Source organism: Ciconia boyciana, chromosome 1 (genome assembly GCF_034638445.1).
Source record: "Ciconia boyciana chromosome 1, ASM3463844v1, whole genome shotgun sequence".
NCBI lineage: Eukaryota > Metazoa > Chordata > Aves > Ciconiiformes > Ciconiidae > Ciconia > Ciconia boyciana.
The window spans coordinates 210,609,544-210,627,357 of NC_132934.1; the positions used below are offsets into that span (position 1 = coordinate 210,609,544).

At 41.4% G+C, this 17,814-nt stretch overlaps 2 protein-coding genes across 12 annotated transcripts in view; one reads left to right on the forward strand and one right to left on the reverse strand.

Moving 5' to 3' along the window:
* The window catches only part of NOX4 (NADPH oxidase 4), a 176,180-nt gene that overhangs the window by 124,906 nt on the left and 33,460 nt on the right, over window positions 1-17,814 (forward strand). For 2 of the 11 annotated variants that reach the window (XM_072850751.1, XM_072850755.1), the window contains 2 exons: window positions 5,515-5,591; window positions 5,950-9,570. The exons of 2 other annotated variants lie outside the window; for them this stretch is intronic. In XM_072850751.1, coding sequence (XP_072706852.1) covers window positions 5,515-5,591; window positions 5,950-6,048 — 176 coding nt within the window. In that variant the 3' untranslated portion in view covers window positions 6,049-9,570. Of the gene's footprint in view, window positions 1-10; window positions 9,583-17,814 lie in introns of those variants that run through there. 7 more of the 11 variants (XM_072850746.1, XM_072850748.1, XM_072850749.1 and 4 more) reach the window with 5 other exon arrangements.
* Window positions 10,254-17,814, reverse strand: part of TYR (tyrosinase) — a 50,633-nt gene continuing 43,072 nt past the window's right edge. The window contains exon 5 of the mRNA XM_072850760.1: window positions 10,254-10,679. Within this exon, the coding sequence (XP_072706861.1) occupies window positions 10,456-10,679 (224 nt within the window). The 3' untranslated portion in view covers window positions 10,254-10,455. The remainder of the gene's footprint in view (window positions 10,680-17,814) is intronic.

A 17,814-nucleotide genomic window follows, 5' to 3' on the forward strand; every position in this document is an offset into this window, starting at 1 on the left:
CTCATTCCAGAGTGGTGTTGATATAATGATGGCAAAAGGTACCATCCCTCCAGGATGAGGACTTTAACTGCAGCAAGATGGAAAAAAAAAAAACCTCTGTATATTCCTTCTCATTTATTTTTAGTTGTTACGTTAAAAACATGTAGAGAAAGTTAATGTCTCCACTTCAGAGAAGTTCCTGAGCTGTGGAAATGGAAAAGGTGTTTATTTATACTTAGTGCAAGGTCAGTGACATGCTGGGCAGAATTATCAGAGGAAAAATGGATACTTTCAAAAATTATTATGGTGTTTTTCATTAAGAAGAATATTTTTTCCTACTCACCTTCCCCTGGCCAAGTAATGAGGTTTGGCAAAATGTGTTTTGGCTCATGAGCTTTGATTTTCTGTCTGATATTTGGAGAGTTTTTATGGGAAATGCTACATTTCGCAAATGCATTTGATCAAGAGGGACATCTTATTCTTCATACAAGAAGAGCAGGGGAAGGGGAGCACAAAAATTGGGGGGCTATTTATTTTGACAAAACCTGGCTAAGAATGCTGAAGCAAATAAGAAACTCTCCTTGCACTAGGTAGCAAGCAAAGTATTGCAGTCTGCTGTTTTCCTAGCTGAACAGAAAAACTGTGCTTCCTGCTCCCACTTCAGCACTCTGTAGGCATCCTTGATCATGATAAATTCTTGATAGTAAGGTGAGCAGAAGGGTGGGCAATGGCAGGCAAAGGCTGCTCCTGCTGATAGATGAGGCTTTCTAGAGAGGAAAAACAGCAGCTGCGGGCTGAGAAGCTGTTGTCTGCCCAACCCAGACACCAACCTCTCATGAATTTCAGTTATCTGATGAACCAAATCTCCTAAAGTAAATGAACATCTTTCTCATATAGTCAGTGGGGAGATGTGAAAGCCTTTGAAGACCTCCAGGGAGATCTGATTCACCTAACTTGGATTTTTGCATTTCAGCATACAAAATCTGTTTCAAAAGCTCTTTTTTCCCTCCACTGATGGGGGGGAACATACTCATTTATTTGGAGAAGACAGCACATTATGGGCTCCAAATGTGGGTGCTGGTCAGGTGTGAACTGGCTCCATTGTCCTAGAATATCTCAGCTGGAGAACCACCTGAAAAAGCAGTGTGTGTTACAAAATTGAGACCATTTGAGGAGCACACATAGGTGGTTCCTTGCATATTCCTGATTCTGAATTCTGGGGTAAAAGGGATAGGTACCCCATTGCTGGTCCCACCAGCCTTCTGAAAGCTGCGGAGCAGCCGTGCAAGACAGTTAGAGCCTTGTTCACTGCAGGGAACCTGATGCTTAGCCTTAAATGTGCCCTAAAGCACATTACAGCCATGTGACTGTTACAGGAGGGCTGAAGAGTGGCACACTGGAATAATTTCTAATCAATGCAACTTGGATTGTTTCTCCTGAAAACCCATCATCATTTTTTTAGGCCATATGACTTAAAATAATCTGCACTTCTCATCCATTTCCCTTTTCCAACTCCTCCCAAATTTAATTCTCATTAATTTAATGGCTCCATGATTTATCATTATTCTTTCTGGTGTCTTGTTTAGCGTATGCATAAGCATTAGACTGAGCTTAATAACAGTGCACTTTCTAATCTGAAGTTGTGCATTGTGGACTGATGACTGATGGTCTGAATAACCAACAACTTGTCCTGTCTCCCTCCCCAAAATCATTCTTCTGCTTTTCGTGAAAATTAATTTTGTTAGCCCAAAGTTTCTGATCTCTCTATAGATTAATTTTCCAAATGAGCCTTCCTGTAACTTTTTGCAGTAGTATGTCTCGTTGTAAGAGAATGTCACCTTAATTATGGTGACTGCAGTGATTTCCCGATCTGTCATCTGTATCCAGACCTCTTTACAATTTCTAAAGTGGCAGCCTCCCTGCAGACATCCCTGTTTGGTGCTCGAGAATGCCATGGCTCCTAGGATGAGACAAAAGGCCATCATTTTTAAGTCTTGGTATCTAGACTTGTGGATTTAAGCATATTTGTTCCACTGAAAGGGAAAAGTCTTTCTGACTAGAAGTGGTCTGATTTTCTGAAGTGACAAGCACCTTTTCTGGTAGCAGTAGGGAAGACAGAAATGCCTCATTTTCATTTAGACTCTTAAATGAGAGTTGTCAAGAGCCTGATTCTCCCTGAATGTTAATAGGAGGTTGATGCTTTGAAAGTCAACCCCCTGCATTAAACAATTGGGACCACAGGCTATTGAATTAAAAGACTAAAATTAATTTTAAAGTAACATCCATGATGGTGTAAAGTGGTCCATGATGGTGTAAAAGAGGACATGGAGCCTGGATTCTCTGGTGGTCTGTATGTTCCATGGTAACTGTGGCATTAATTGACAAGATCAAAGTAAAAACAAATTGCTGCTGTTCTGACTTGACAAATCATATATTCACTTGCTCTTGATATAAATGTAATGTCGTCTATATGAAAGCAGAGCAGGAAAAAGAGTCCTTATAGGGCTTGTCTACACACATATACACACATGTGGTACAACTTCTACTACTATAGTAAGAATACAGTTAGGTAGCACCTCTCTGTTGCCATGAGTATATGTATTTTGCTATCAGCTAATGGCTGTAGCTCTGTCACTCTGGGATGTGTGTTGTGCTTCAGTCAAAAAAAAAACCACAAAACATTTTCTCATAATTACACCAATGAATAATTCTGTATACAGATACTGTCATGATCTTGGTCATTTGATATTTTTCCAACTATCTAACCATGTGTATATTTCATTCTATACAGCCAGGTCATTTGACAATGAAATCAGTCCACAGTAAATTTGGCAGAGCACCGTTAATGGACCAGTATTTTCCACACTGCCAATCTCCCAGTAAACTTAGGAGAAGATGGTCCAGGCCTTCAAGTTCTTATTAGCAGATCTTCCTGACACGTTCAGCTCTGTGACAAAATAGCCAGCACATTTTTGTAATGTTCTTGTCTTTGCATGAACGGGTTACATGCAAAGAACTTAAGCTTTTAGCACTTCTCCCAGAAATATATTTTCTTCTGTGATGCATATGGGCTATTTTTTTGCAATAGCTTGCACAAAGGAATGAAGGTGAGTAATGACATTAATGTTGCAAAAAAACTCATCAGCATCAGTTACTTGTGGAGAAAAACAGAATCTGATTACAAGGAAGGTTGTATTGGTATGCAAGGCAAGGAAAGCCTGCTGCATGGCTCTGCCCTAAGAGCTAAGAGGCTCTGCAGACTACTTTCCTTTATTCATATTTATGGCACTGTTGTCAGAAGTGCTTGGAAAGATGTACAGCAGTTTGAAAACGTAACACAATGAAATGGTTGTACTTAAATTTTCCAAGAAGCAGTTCAAAGCAGAAACATTTTAACATTGTTATGATTGCAGGAAAATGTGTGAAAATTTGTCCACAATATGTAATCAACCTGAAAATGCCTTATTTGCTTATTATTGCCTGAGCATATTTCTTTTACTAGAAAACAGTGAGGAAAAACAGGGAGGTGTTTTTATACATCCAAATTCCTTTAAAATCTGTATGACACACTCAGACACCCTTTTGGGCTGTTTTTTCATTGCCATCACTATCCCAGCCTCAATAATGTGGGACAATCCCACCACTGAGCCCTCCAGGGTCCCTTTTCCTGACGGATAAAACAATGCGGTGTGGGGTGACAGGAGAGGGAAGTCAGGTAAGGCTGAATCAAGTTGCATGAAGGGAGATGATCCTAAGTGCCAAGCCACAGTTAGGGTCTAGAATTAATGTTTATTGCTGAGTTCTTGTTTCAAAGGGGATTTTGTCTGTATGCAGGGAAAGAACTAGTTTCTCCACATATTTTACTAATCCAGCAGATTTCCAGAACTTTTTGGCACTGTGTGAATTCTGCATGCCTGACACCCTCAAGAGAAGGAGATAACAGGCAGACTCCTGGGGAAATGTCCATATATAAAATGGGACATCAGAAAGCCTAATGGATGCAAGAAGAATACACAGAAATAAGTTGGTTTTCTATAGTTATAATAGCTACTTCATAGCTTATTACAAAAATTACAGTAAAAGGCCATTTTTAATGACAAGGTCTCATTGCTGCCAATTTTCAGCTCACTATGGAGACTGATTCAAAAGGACTTGTATCCCTACACACATGTGTATACACAGATGGTGAATTACAGATTTAATTCGATGGAGAGGACAGGTGCTAAAAATACAAATTTGGGGAAAATATGGGAGGGAGAACAGAATGAAAAAGACTGACAGCTGCTCATTGTCCTGCCTTGACTAAATGTGATTCTTAACAGTTCGGGGAAGAAAGACACCAGGCTAGAAAATGAAAGACTTCACAGACGTAACCGTCTCCTGCAAAGGCCAGAGACAAACAATACTGAGTATGTTTTAGTGAAGCTGCTAGGTATTCTATAGAAGATTTCTGAACATCAGCCGTATGGTATTTTTGTTTCATTATGTGAAACAACATGGTGCGGGTACTGCAAACACGTCCCTGGATGCTGAAGCTGGTGGGATCCCCATCTGACAAGTGCTTTCAGACAAGCCTAACTTCAATGCCCTCTGGTGTCAAGGTATCATGTGGTTGCATGGGTTACATACACAGGATCTAGATTTTATGGCACCAAGCACTGGAATGCACCATTTTTGGCATTGATCCTGTCAGAATGAACTCCCCAGGCCTGAACCAGCTGTCTAATGCCAATGGGAAGTTTCTTGTCTCAGAAGGGGAGACACAGTGTGGGAAGTCATCTTGGCCAGACAGAAGAAAAGGTAAAGGCAGGGTTGCGTATAAGCTCTGCTCATGCTGATTCAATGAAATTAGATGGCAAGCACAGCCTCATGGCATTACATTATTCCCAATAAAAAACAATGCAGAAGCTCCAGCTGCCGTCTCAGGGAAGCATCTATGAAGAGAAGAGGTCCTTCAACACTTAACTTACGTATGTCTGAGCCCAGGAGTAAGCACAAGCCTGAACGAGACCCTGAGGAGAAAAAGGATGTGCCATTGCATTTGTAGCCTCCAGACAGAAAGTACAATGTCTGCTGTCAGGCGTGGGTGAGGTGTGCCAAGAAGACATTCAGTGCCATAAATGCTGAAAGAGTCCTGTCTCTCCTTCTGAGCCATCCAAAAACTAGGTAGCTGGTCCAAGCTAGCATGCAGAGTCCCTGAAAAGCCAATGGGAAGGATTAGGCATGTCCACAGGACACTTTCTCCTGTCCCAAAATAGTTGCTTTAAGATTGATGCAGTCAATCCCAACCTGACAGCGGTGTTCACTTCCCACTTGAGGAACTTTAACAGCTTGCTCAGAAAAGAGGACCAGCTGGGGTTTTGTGTGCTCATAGTCAGATACTCTTCTGAAGAGTTTTAACTCCAAACTATCATCAGGCCAGTGGTCTAAGCAGAAACCCCACAATGATGGAGAGAACCAGCATGTGTTGCTCATATCAATTTTGTCCTAGTTACTAAGATTAATATACACTGTACTATTTATTCCCTGCCACAGATCATGTGGACTGTTTGAAACAGGGCTACTGTCTTCTTTGTTTCCTCTCAAAGCAGATGTGGTCTCCAGGTCATATGGTGAGTGGGAATTAAAGGGAAAAAATGCTTGGGGGCATGCCTACAAGTATGAAGGGAATACAAATTCCCTTTCACCAGTTAGAGCTAAGTCGAGGTCTCTGTGGTTAAACTTCTGGGGTAAGAAAATGGGCTGTTAGATCCTCCACTGAAGAAAAAGGAAAGGAAAAAGCTTGCCTAGGAATTGCTAGATGTTCTGAGAAGACCATAAAGAGACTTTCATTAATAGATCACAAGGTTTGGTCACAAGGTATGAGTTATGCATTCCATGCTTTTGAGGAAGAAGGGATGATCAAGAGCTGGCAAAAAGTAGGATTTAGAAGACCTGATGAACCAAAGCTCCACTTTTATCTTTCCACAGATGATGAGTTGCTGTGGCCAAAGGAGAGATACCCAGGGAACACTGGTGAAGATCTTCTGTGGAGAGACACCAACAATTGAGGAGTTGAATCAGAAATGACTTGTTGGCTGTGTCCTTTGCGAGGGGGTGACATTTGGTAAAAATGACCTTAGCTGATGTGAAAAGGAGACACTGTCACCAGATAGTGAAATATCCATGGAATATTACAAGGGCTGAGATAATCTTGCTTAATATAGTTAGGATTTTTCTATCAGAACAACTTTTCAAAGGAAAATATCACTTTACTGACATGAAATATTTTGCAGAAAGGCATTGTTTTCAACAAACTTCCAGTGAATCACAGGAGTTGTCTTCCTGCCAGGGCATCCACCCAACCAGGGATCATGGCTCTGCTGCAGTCTGTCTCAGACTGCCGCAGCCATTCAGACTGTCTCAAAGCTGGACATTTGGGATTTTTAAGGTGCACAACTCCAACATATTCCTGTCGCATTCTAACACCAGGACTGGGGACCCCAAAAGCGTACCAGCTCCAGACTCCCTCAAGAGACACTCCTCTGCCTGGGAAGCCCCTGGGAGCTTGTGGGATTTCCACTCTCCCTCCATAGTTTGAAAGAGTCTTTATATCTCAACTCCACTGCAGCTGCCACTGTTTGTGTGTTTGCAGCTCTCCATCTGCCCAGTAGAGCCGAGTGGGAGCAAGGAGTCCGGGATTCCCAGGCAATCATGCAACTTAGGCTTCTGTGAACAGTTATGGATTAAAAAGCACTTTTAATTTTAATCTCGCTCTTCTCTGTCCCCAGAGATTTCCCTTTCAAAGTGCTTCCATTACCTTTTTCATATTTGTTCAGCAGAATTTTGAATAATAAGAATTACATAATAATTTTAAATATTTTAGACAAACCTTGTTTGTGTTAGTGAACACAGCAAGCCAGGCTTCTAGAAGAAGCACTAAGCACCAAAGGTTGTTTTTCACTGTGTGCCTATCAGAGTGTTTTTCCTCCCATTTTAATTAATTGAAGTAGTCCAGAGAAATTAAACAAATGGTTACTACTTGTAGAATTTGAGTGGAGTCCTCAAATAGACTATATAAAAATCTTTGTGTTTATCTGACTTTGAAACCAATCATTTATGAAGTCAAAATTTAAATATGCATGTTTTTCCTCTGCCGCTAGTATTTATTTTTACCAATAGAATATTCTGGGTTATATAAAATACAAATTAAATTACTGAACTGACCACTTGAAATATTGTCATAATATAATTCCTTTCCTCCTGCCTATGCCTCAGTGCCAAGAAGCATTTAAAATCCCATGCATTGTGTTTGTTTTTCATACTTTCTAAGATACTGGAGAGCATTCATCTACTAATATCTCAGATCATCAGTCAGAAGCCACAGGAAAAGAGACAGCTCTTTTGGATTTAAGACTGGAGTCTTTCACATGGGCGAACAGCTTCATTCAGCAAAAGGCCTGCGCTTTGCTGAGCTGGAGGCCATTTTAGCCCATGCCTTCCTTAATCAGGGCAGTGGAGCAGATTAGCAGGCACCAGTCAGTCACTTAGCTCCTGGGGATGGGATATGGTTGGATTTGAGGGTGTAGATGGTGACATTTCCTTCTATTGCTAGTGGAACACACTGGTAGTTTTATTCCTACCTTCCGTTTTGCCTGTTTTTGTGACTATTAGTGTTCAGTCAAGGAGAGTTGCGAGACTGCAAATGTCCTTGTATGCTCCTTGAAAGCAGGATTTCCACAGCAGCAGAGGGATATTAACACTTCGATGTGAAAAATCACAGAAGGACACCTCCTATAGAAATATCTGCTCTAGGTGGACCCTTCCCAACAGACATACCAGACCCTTACTGTTTTGTGTCTCCTCTGCTCTGTAAAGAGCTGTAATTTCTGTAGTTCAGAGGACAATTCCAGTGCAATTGCCCTGAAAGGGAAATGAGTTCATGTAGTTGGCCAGTTGAAAACTATCAAAATAATGCCTTTCAAGTGCTCCATGAGGATGTTCACTGGAGGAAGTTGTGAGAGAAAATACTTCATCTGAGAGGTCCCGTGGCATTTATTGACTAGGAAAGAGCACTCAGACCAATGGTCAAATTACATGTTTCTCCTATATTCATATGATGCAGTGTCGTCCCTTCCTTCCCACCCAACTTGCCTCCCAACCCTCCTGAACCTGCTTGTGGCTCCTTGCAGTCTTCAAGGTGCCCTTGTCTGCAGTTCCCAAAAGCTGAATCTATCACTTTAACCACTAGACTATCCTGAATATCTGGAATAAACCCAGATGGGCAGCATCACCATCAGTAGAACAGGTCTCTCCAGCACCAAAGGCATGGCCCTTGCCTTGTTCTGTTAATTTTTTAAAAGAAGACCAAAAAGTGATGGGAATCCTCTGAACCAGACTAACAGTGTAGATCATTTTGGGACATCTGTGAATTTGTGGTTATGGCTGGAGATGAGCTTTGGAACTATCGAAAGCCAGTTGGAGTCACTGTCCCAAAAAAAGGAGTGATTCTTTTCGGTTAGGGCTCATCATGTGATTACCTACTGTGTGCATTGGGTTTGCATGGTAAGGTTTTGGTAGCGGGGGGGCGGCAGGGGTGGCTTCTGTGAAAAGATGCTAGAAGCTTCCCCTATGTCCAATAGAGCCAATGCCAACCGGCTCCAAGACAGATCCACCTCTGGCCAGGGCCGAGCCCATCAGCGACAGTGGTAGCACCTCTGTGGTAACATATTTAAGAAGGGGAAAAAACTGCTATGCAACAGCAGCCAGAGAGAGGAGTGAGAATATGTGAGAGCAACAACCCTGCAGACACCAAGGCCAGTGAAGGAGGGGGAGGAGGTGCTCCAGGCACCGGAGCAGAGATTCCCCTGCAGCCCATGGTGAAGCCCATGGTGAGGCAGGCTGTCCCCCTGCAGCCCATGGAGGTTAACGGTGGAGCAGATCTCCACCTGCAGCCCATGGAGGACCCCATGCTGGAGCAGGTGGATGCCTGAAGGAGGCTGTGACCCTGTGGAGAGCCCGCACTGGAGCAGGCTCTTGGCAGGACCTGTGAACCCGTGGAGAGAGGAGCCCACACTGGAGCAGGTTTGCTGGCAGGGCTTGTGACCCTGTGGGGGATCCATGCTGGAGCAGTCTGTTCCTGAAGGACTGCACTGTGTGGAAGGGACCCACGCTGGAGCAGTTCTTGAAGAACTGCAGCCTGTGGGAGGGACTCACGTTGGAGAAGTCCGTGGAGGACTGTCTCCATGGGAGGCACCCCACACTGGAGCAGAGGAAGAGTGTGAGGAGTCCTCCCCCTGAAGAGGAAGGAGCGGCAGAGACAACATGTGATGAGCTGACCACAACCCCCATTCCCCACCCCACTGTGCTGCTGGGGGGAGGAGGTAGAGAAAAATCGGGAGTGAAGCTGAGCCCAGGAAGAAGGGAAGGGTCGGGGGAAGGTGTTTTAAGATTTGGTTTTATTTCTCATTATCCTATTCTGACTTTTGATTGGCAATAAATTAAATTAATTTCCCCGAGTCGAGTCTGTTTTGCCCGTGACAGTAACTGCCGAGTGATCTCCCTGTCCTTATCTCAACCCACGAGACTTTTGTAATATTTTCTCTCCCCTGTCCTGCTGAGAAGGGAATGATAGAGTGTCTTGGTGGGTGCCTTGCGTCCAGCCAGGCTCAACCCACCACACTTTGTTTTGTTATGTATGGGTTACCTGTATGGAATATATGCATACTGAGCAACCAAAAGTCAACCATAATATGAGCAATCATTAAGTCAAACTGAACAGAGGTGGACACGGTGAGACTAGGTTTCATCTCCTAAAAACCTCTCAGCCCCCCAGAGGAAAGCAAAATGGTATAGAAGGACACTAACTGGAGTACTTGAGACAAGTGGGAAGGGGTTTCTGAGAGCCCACTTTCTGCTGCTGATGGCATTCAACCAAGGACAAACAGGACATTACAGGAGCTGGAGGGAAAATACTTTTATCCTAGAAGAAAAATGTGTGTATGGGTCGTTCCTTCTGCTCAGAGGCACCACATATTTTCCTTACTAAATTAAAGGACTCTTTCTGCTCTTACATTCAAACACAGAGTGAATGTAGCACCGATGGTGCAGTCAGGCACCTCTCCCTAAATCCATGCACCAATCACATGGCTTGGGCTGTGGGATTAGAGCCTACAGCTGTAAAAGAGCAAATAAAAGGGCACAGAATTATACATGAAAGCCACCAACACACGAGCCTGTCTGGTTTCACAGGAGCATTATTTAATCAAGCATAGGAAATACATCGTGTTCTTTGGATGGTGTGGTAACTTATGTTGGATATGGGAGATTTTTGTAGGAGTGGATCTGATAAGATACTACCACACTGGAGGTTACAAGAGGCTTGAGGAACAAGAATGTTCAGCCTGCAGCACACCTCAACAAGGTATTTGTAAACATGAATCAAACACTGCATGCTTGATTAGCACCTTAGTAACATCACTGAGTTACTGGAGGCCTCTAGAAATGGGACTGATAAGATATATTGTTGTAATCTTCACTTTCTGTGAGCAAGGGTTGTATCTCTGAAGAAGTTCCTCTTCTTTTCTTCTGGCAGGCCAGAACGAGCCCTGTGAGCACAGCAGTAACAATGCCTCCAATCACAGCTGCTCCAACCAACCAAGCCCAGATCTGACGGGCTTGCTCAAGGTAGGGTATTAAAAACTCCTGGAAAGAATCAAGTGCTGGAAAAAAAAAAAAACAGAAAAAGAAAGGTCCTTTTATATGATGCAATGTAGTGTCAGTCTTTAGATGTTGTATAACAGATAATACTGGAAGGCTGAGTGAGAAAAGACTATATTGGTAGAAATTGTCTGAAGGGCACAAATAGTTTTAAACAAGTATCTTCAGTCCTTATAGTCTGTTTCTCAGTCTTCATATTGAAGGCAGGAATAGAGTTCACTGTCCCCAGTGCTCTTTATGGTCTTGTCAGAAATGTAAGACCCAAGAAGTTTGATACAGTATGGCCAAAGGTCCTGCTAGCTCAGCATCCTGTTGGCAACAATAACCAAAGCAGAGCACTGTGAAGAGTTTAAGAGCAGGTCAAGCCTATTACAATCCTTTCACAAAATACTTACCCAGCCTCCAACAATTTTCAGCTCAGGGATTTCCTGAACCAGATGTGGTGTCGTTGTATATAATAGTCATTGGAGGATTTTTTTTTTCCCTTCCATCAGCTTTTCTAGCTGCTCTTTGAACTTTTATCACAACTTCTTGCAGCAAGGAGATCCCTGCCTTAACTACATATTGAGTAGGAAAAAAAAGCTTCCTTTCACTAATTTTGAACCTGCCCCCTGCTCGTTTCTTTTGATAGTTCTTGTGTGGGGAGAGGCAGTAGACAATTATTGTCCAGTCACTCTCTGCACAAGAAATCCTCTTTCTTTGGTGAACCCAGGGCAGCTTCTCACTGGTTAGATAATCAGATGCCTTCTTGCTTTGTGGTATGAATGTATGTGTGTGTCTGTTTTTCTCACTATGCTTAATGAGTTATGAAAACCCTGCCATACAGGGCTCTCACTTCATGATAGAGGCTGGAAAGTGATCTGTTCACAGTGCACCCAACAACCTGTTGGCTTGCATTTGAGAAATGGGAATACCTGTCCCCTTGGGTCAAGGAGTATTTCAAATCCACATCTCTGAATTACTAGCTGTAATTACTATTATTAGCTGTAATTACTAGCTATTAGGGAAAGAAAAGGGGACCCCTATAGAGGGACCCCTATGGTGGTTTATTTTTAAATAGTGTTCATGCATCTGGACTGGTTATGCATCTGGACTGGTTAATATGTGCTCAACCCTATTTAGTGTGCTATAGCCCTACAAAGGCTATAAACATCTTCCTCCATCTTGCATTTTCACTAGTGCCCAAAAGTGTAATCCTATATAACTTCTTGGATCATGGTGCTTCTGAGTGTATGCTGTTATGTGCACTGTGCTCTGAAAAGATGCTTTTGGTTTGCAGCACCTTTAAGGATAAGCTATCCATAGCACTTGATGTCTGAATCACTTTCTGAGATGAAATTCCATTTTAGGCTGAGTTTAGGCAGAATATAGCTTGTTTGTCCCTGCAACTCAGCTTCACTTTGGGGACTGTTTGGTTGCTATGTCTCTGGTTCTTGTTTTCCAGTTAATCCAACTTTGTATTCTGAGTTTGTATTTGCAAGAATCTGCATGTTCAGCCTTCTGCTTCTGACCTTATTAGACATATACATGTTATATAATACTAAGAATTTTAAAAAAAAATAGGTTCTTGATGTTTCAGAGTGAACTCCACAAACCTCTGGGTATGAGGTACATTATCTCTTTAATCCTTCATTTCTCATCTGTCAAATAAGGACAGTACCATTCACTGAATCCTTTGTATTGTGAATATAAATTAATATTTCTGCAGGACTCAGCTGCTATAGTGATCGGCACCAAAGAAAAGTGTTAGAGGGAACATCTTCACGATAGCATTTTAAAATTGTGCAATAAATCATACATTAGGCTACACAATGCTTAACTGAGAAAACAAAAATCAAAAGTAAAAAGGATTGGACATCTGGTTCTTAATGGATACTGTCTATGCTGTGTAGTGAATGAGGTGGGGGTCTGGGGAAAAAATAGTGTACAATTAAAGATAATGCATACATGTAGAGGTGGAGGGTGAATTATGGCTATATAGATAACTAATGCTGGTATTTCTTCACTTTGTGTGCTTGACTTTGTAACTCCAATGTTTTTTAACTCAACTTTTTTATGTTTCTAGTGCAAACTTGTCTAAATTAGAAACAATCTGGCTATTGAAACTGGAGTATGCGTATGATAAAAGAAAATTGATACATAACAGGAACCGGATACTGTTTTAATGTTATGGAAAAAAAGAATTACCATAAAGTTCTCTTCCTAGCAGAATTTATCTAGGATATGAGGGTTTTCTAAGTGATGCCTTAAATCTATACTTTGTCCTTGAACCATCTCTCTCCTCTATCAATATTAGTTGGAGATCTGAGCTATCTTCTTCCCGATAAAACATAACATGACTTTGAGATGATGAGATGTCACATATCATGGCAGGCCCTTTCAGAAGGGATTAATCTATTTTATTATATCCTGATAATGAGTCAAACATGCCCTTCTCTTGCTTTCAGCCTCAGTCTGTACAGTTTCTGTAATTAGCTCAAAGCCAAAAGCCACCTCCTAGCATCTACTGCCTGTTTCTTTTTGCCGCACAAAGAGTGTTTGGCATCACTATCATAAAGTTGCCATGGCAACTCTTGGGTGTCAGAGGATGGGGCACCCCAGGACACCCTATAATCTGTTAATCTGTGACTAACACAACAGTATACCTATGACTGGACTGGCTGCCCAGCCAAAATCATGCAAACCAGGTTTTCAATCCAGAAACCGTAAATCTTTAATCTCTAACAATGCAAGACCCAAGAGTACAGCAACTGTGTTTGCTGATGACTACATGGGAAAATTGTCAAGGGAGTGGTGGGGGGCAGGGACAACACATAGCTGCTTTGTGGGAGACATTAGCCAATGACAATTCCATTCCTTTTATATCGGTGTTTAGAGTCAAAGGATAATCCTCACTGGAAACTGACATGAACATCGATTAGAACTGCCCTTTCAATCAATAGGTTCATGACAAAGCACGAGGAAGCCAGGTCGGGCTGGTGCTTGATATCTACCCTCCTATTAGTGGCTAATACCAACAATATCTCCTCATCTTGCTCTTTCTGAGAGGAAAATAGCAGTGATTAACCTCAGCCATGGTCTTAGCTGTCAACTCTTGACATACTCTTTCTTCTCAAAGAAAGTGTTAACTCTAGGTAATAGCAACAAATAATTTCTTACTCTTAATACATCAGATTGTTCTTTTTTAATGTAATGTAATTTAAAAATACCAGGCAGTCCATTTTGTGTGGGTTGTTGGATGTCATTGAGAGGGTAGGAAACCACAGCAGTGTAATTTTAAGGTGAAGCAATGTGTGTCTCCTCTACTTAGGGTAATAATGTGGACTTTCCATGATGATTGAAGAAGAAACTGCTATGGCCAATCTATTATTTGGCATACTGAGATCTTCATTTTATGGTAATGTCAAACTACATTATTGACATAATAGATCCCAAGCATGAAAAAAAAACCCACCTTAATATTTAAAATTTTTTGAAAGAATATTTATATATTTTAGATATTCATTCTATGTAAACTAGAGGATGATGAAGTCTTTCCTGGGTTAATTCCACAAATTAGAAATAAAAACTCTGGCCAGTCAAGAAATAAACAAAACAAATTTTCTATGATTTATCTATTGCCATATGCCCCACTGATATGTTGGCAGTCTTGCTATTCCATTTTACATGCTTTCTACCCCTAACATGAGTAGTTAATGGGCACCAGATTTTAAAGCAAACCTTAAGGCAGCACAAACATATCTTATTAGGTCAAGCTTGCAACTTTTTTCTTATACTGGTGAGCAAGTTCTTTCTGTTTGGTTTCTGCCATTTCTTGTGTGTGTATGGTTCACTGATTGTGTCCCTCTGGGTGGTCAAAGGAAATACCACTGAGACTTCCACAATCAAAAACTAGGAAGATGAGCTGGGCGGGATTCAAGTTTTTGAGTCCCTCAGTCTGTCTTAAGGCAAAATCACTTTGCAGTGATGGAAAGTTCACGGTTCCTGCTAATTTAATCAGGGTCTTCTTCCAGCTTGGAAAGTCTTTGAAACATTGTCTTCTGACAACAATGAGAGAAAATCTGGAGAATACTGTCAGCCATAGTCCACTATCTTTGGACTGCAAGAGATGCTGTGCAGTGGGTGGTAGTGGGTTGTTCATGGTAGAGCTACAGTGTAAAGTAGAGAGCTAATGGTGTAAAGTCAAGCTGCTCCCTTTCAAGTCTGCCTTCAGCCCAAGGTGGGTAAATCAGGCAACTATGACCCATCCTCCATCATGTGACTGTCTCTAGAAACAGCGATAATCAGACCATTTCTGCATGGTTAACAACAGCTTTATATTTCATTTTTCAATGATGAAGTTGATTAGAGTTGTCTCCGCCTGTTACTTCTGCGTAGTGACATTGCTGTGGAGTCCTGCCTACTCGCTGGCAATGATGGCACATCCACAGAGTGGATTACTGGCAAAACTTGATTACTTTGGAGTATTGAGAGGAGATAAATCAAATATTCCTGGGTGTATTTATAGAGCAATACTGTTTACTTTTTGTTTGACAACCTCAGTTAACACTTGCACTTCATAAGTGCTCTTTCACAGTTTACTTACTTATATAAATTTCTGAAAAAAGAGGTGAGATCTGGCTATAAGATTCCTGATATCACCACACTATATGCTACTAGGGTGTTAAACTCACCAAAAGATAGTTTCCTACCCCTAAATGGCTTCCAGGAAAAAGAAAAAAACCCAGTTTTTAAAATCCGTATTTCTGTTCCTCCATTAAATATCATTATATAACCATCAAAATATCTGCTCATACTCTTTTTTCTGAGGAATATATTTGTGCATCCTCTTTTCTTTGGTTGTCTCCTTCTGTTTTAATTAACCTTAATCTACACCTCCTTATCTCTGCCTGAAGAAAACCAGGGACCAAAATGCTCTTTTCTCATCTTTTATTTAATTCAGAAACGTAAACCACATCGCAAGCCAGCATTTCTCAAGTATTGTCATCTTTAATTGCTTTCTATTGTCCCAGCATCCACATTTTATTGTGCATGTCACTATTTCACCATAGGCTCTTACATGCATAACATCTCCCTTTCACATCATGGCCAACAGTGTGTGCTCCTGAGTCAGGACACTCAGCAGAGTCCCTCAGAAATAGAAGTCAGCTGCAGTCAGACTCTGGATCTGAGCTCTCCTCCTGCAACACATCCCTAAGCAACCTGGCCTTCTACATTGTAAACACAACACTCTTTTCCCTTGCTTTGCCCTGAGTGTCAAAGATCCTTAGTTAACATGTCCAAAAATTGCAACTGATGGTTAGATTCCTGGGTTTATAATTGAGTAGCCGCCTGCTTTGCCTGAAAAAATGTGAATCACCGGGCTACGCATGTAGTGGTCATCAAATTGTTCCCACTGAGAGAGGGAGATTTTCTGGGGAAAAGTCAAAGCTGTGTCTACAGATTTATCTGTTCCTATTTCTGGAAGAAAAAAAAAATAGAAAAGACGTAGTCCAGGCCCTGATATGTAAGTGCTTGGAATAGCTCTTGCCATAGAAAATTGTTTTGACAGCTATTGCTAGGTGGTGCCGTTAGTCTTCCAAATCTTTTTTATTGATGCTAACTAATGTTCTTTTTCAGCAAGCCATGCGGGTTGTGGTAGTTTTACAGTTCATGGTTCTCATGTCAAGGAAAGCTGGGTGTCTGCTCTGGTTTGTGTTCAGAGCAGCTCCCCAGTAACTAGACGCTGACATGTGTCTTTGATTCCTGAGGGATGGATTTCCACGCACACTGTTTGTGACCACTTCTGCTTCAGGGCTGTCGTACGTATAAAAATAAATGAAGCTGCAATTAAAATAACCACATACTGTCACACACTGATTTGCTTTTCAGTGGAAAGCAGGACTCCAGGCATCAGCTTTTCCTCAGTGGTAGAGCAACAATATAATTTAGCATTAAAATGCCATTTTGTCACTGGATTCTTTCCAAGTTTTATTTCTTGTAACCAGCCTCATCATGCTCTGTGTAGTCCTGCTTCATCTCTACCAAGTCGCCAGTGCTGTAACTCAGAACTGTTGGCCTTGCTACCTCCTTTAAAAGCAAACAAGCCAAGTCTTGAGGACAGGACAGAGCCAGGTCTTGTGTGCTCATTCCTCACTCTGTCCTGTCCTCTTCCTCTGCCTTTCCTCTTCCTCCTCATTGGGAATATCTGCAGAAATGCTGCCTCTTCTTGACCACCAAGATCTTCACTGCTATGATTTTTTTTTTCTCTTTGTAACTTTTTCCTATTTGTCTAGTAACCCCTGGCTGCCAGTCACAGACTTTCTGTTCTCCCTTCAGTACACAGGAGCTTTCAAGGAGGGTCATCAGGCTTTCCTCCCTCAGCTCCTCTACCAAGAAGTTCCCATTTACTCCTATGTTCCTCTGAACAGGAACCCAGCATTCCTATCTGGAGAAAAGTCTGGGTTTAAACACTGAAGTACTGAGAAAATCCGTATCTGCATTTTGGGATTCCATCCCATTTTCCATTTATTCCAGTTTTTCCCTTCAGAAAATAGCTTAAGCTCTCTTCTTCTTAGTGAGATTAGCAAGGGGTTGAGTGACATCCAAGGATTATCTGGGCTTTCTAAACAAGGCTGAATTTCACTCTTTGTGTTGATCTTTCAAAATAATTAAGGAACTACTTTCCTTACCTCTGTGTTAAAAACATGGGCAGAATTTAACAATTTCATTTTCTGAGGACCGTGTGTTCCCCTGGGAAAAGGGAAGAGACCAGGAAGCAACATAAGTGAATTGTTAAAATGGTAAATAGCTTCCATTTGGTTCCTTTTGCAGTACCTATTCAGGACTCAGTGTTTCTGAAAGTCATGGTATTTGGCACTTTTTTTAGTGGTACAATTTAAGGAATAGTGTGGTTTTAGGAAACTAGTGGCCTTCATTAAAAATATGTATAAATATTTCTGGTCTTGATCAAGAATTAAATTATGGCAACATGAATAAAAAGGCAAAAATACTACTGATAAGACCAAAACAATAATTTTGATATTATATTTGAAGCATTTATTAGATTATTTTCTGTCTGAATACTTTGGATTGACCAAATTGTTTATGGCATGTTAAGAGAAATATTGACTTCTCTCCCTGGGTTGTAGTACTAAA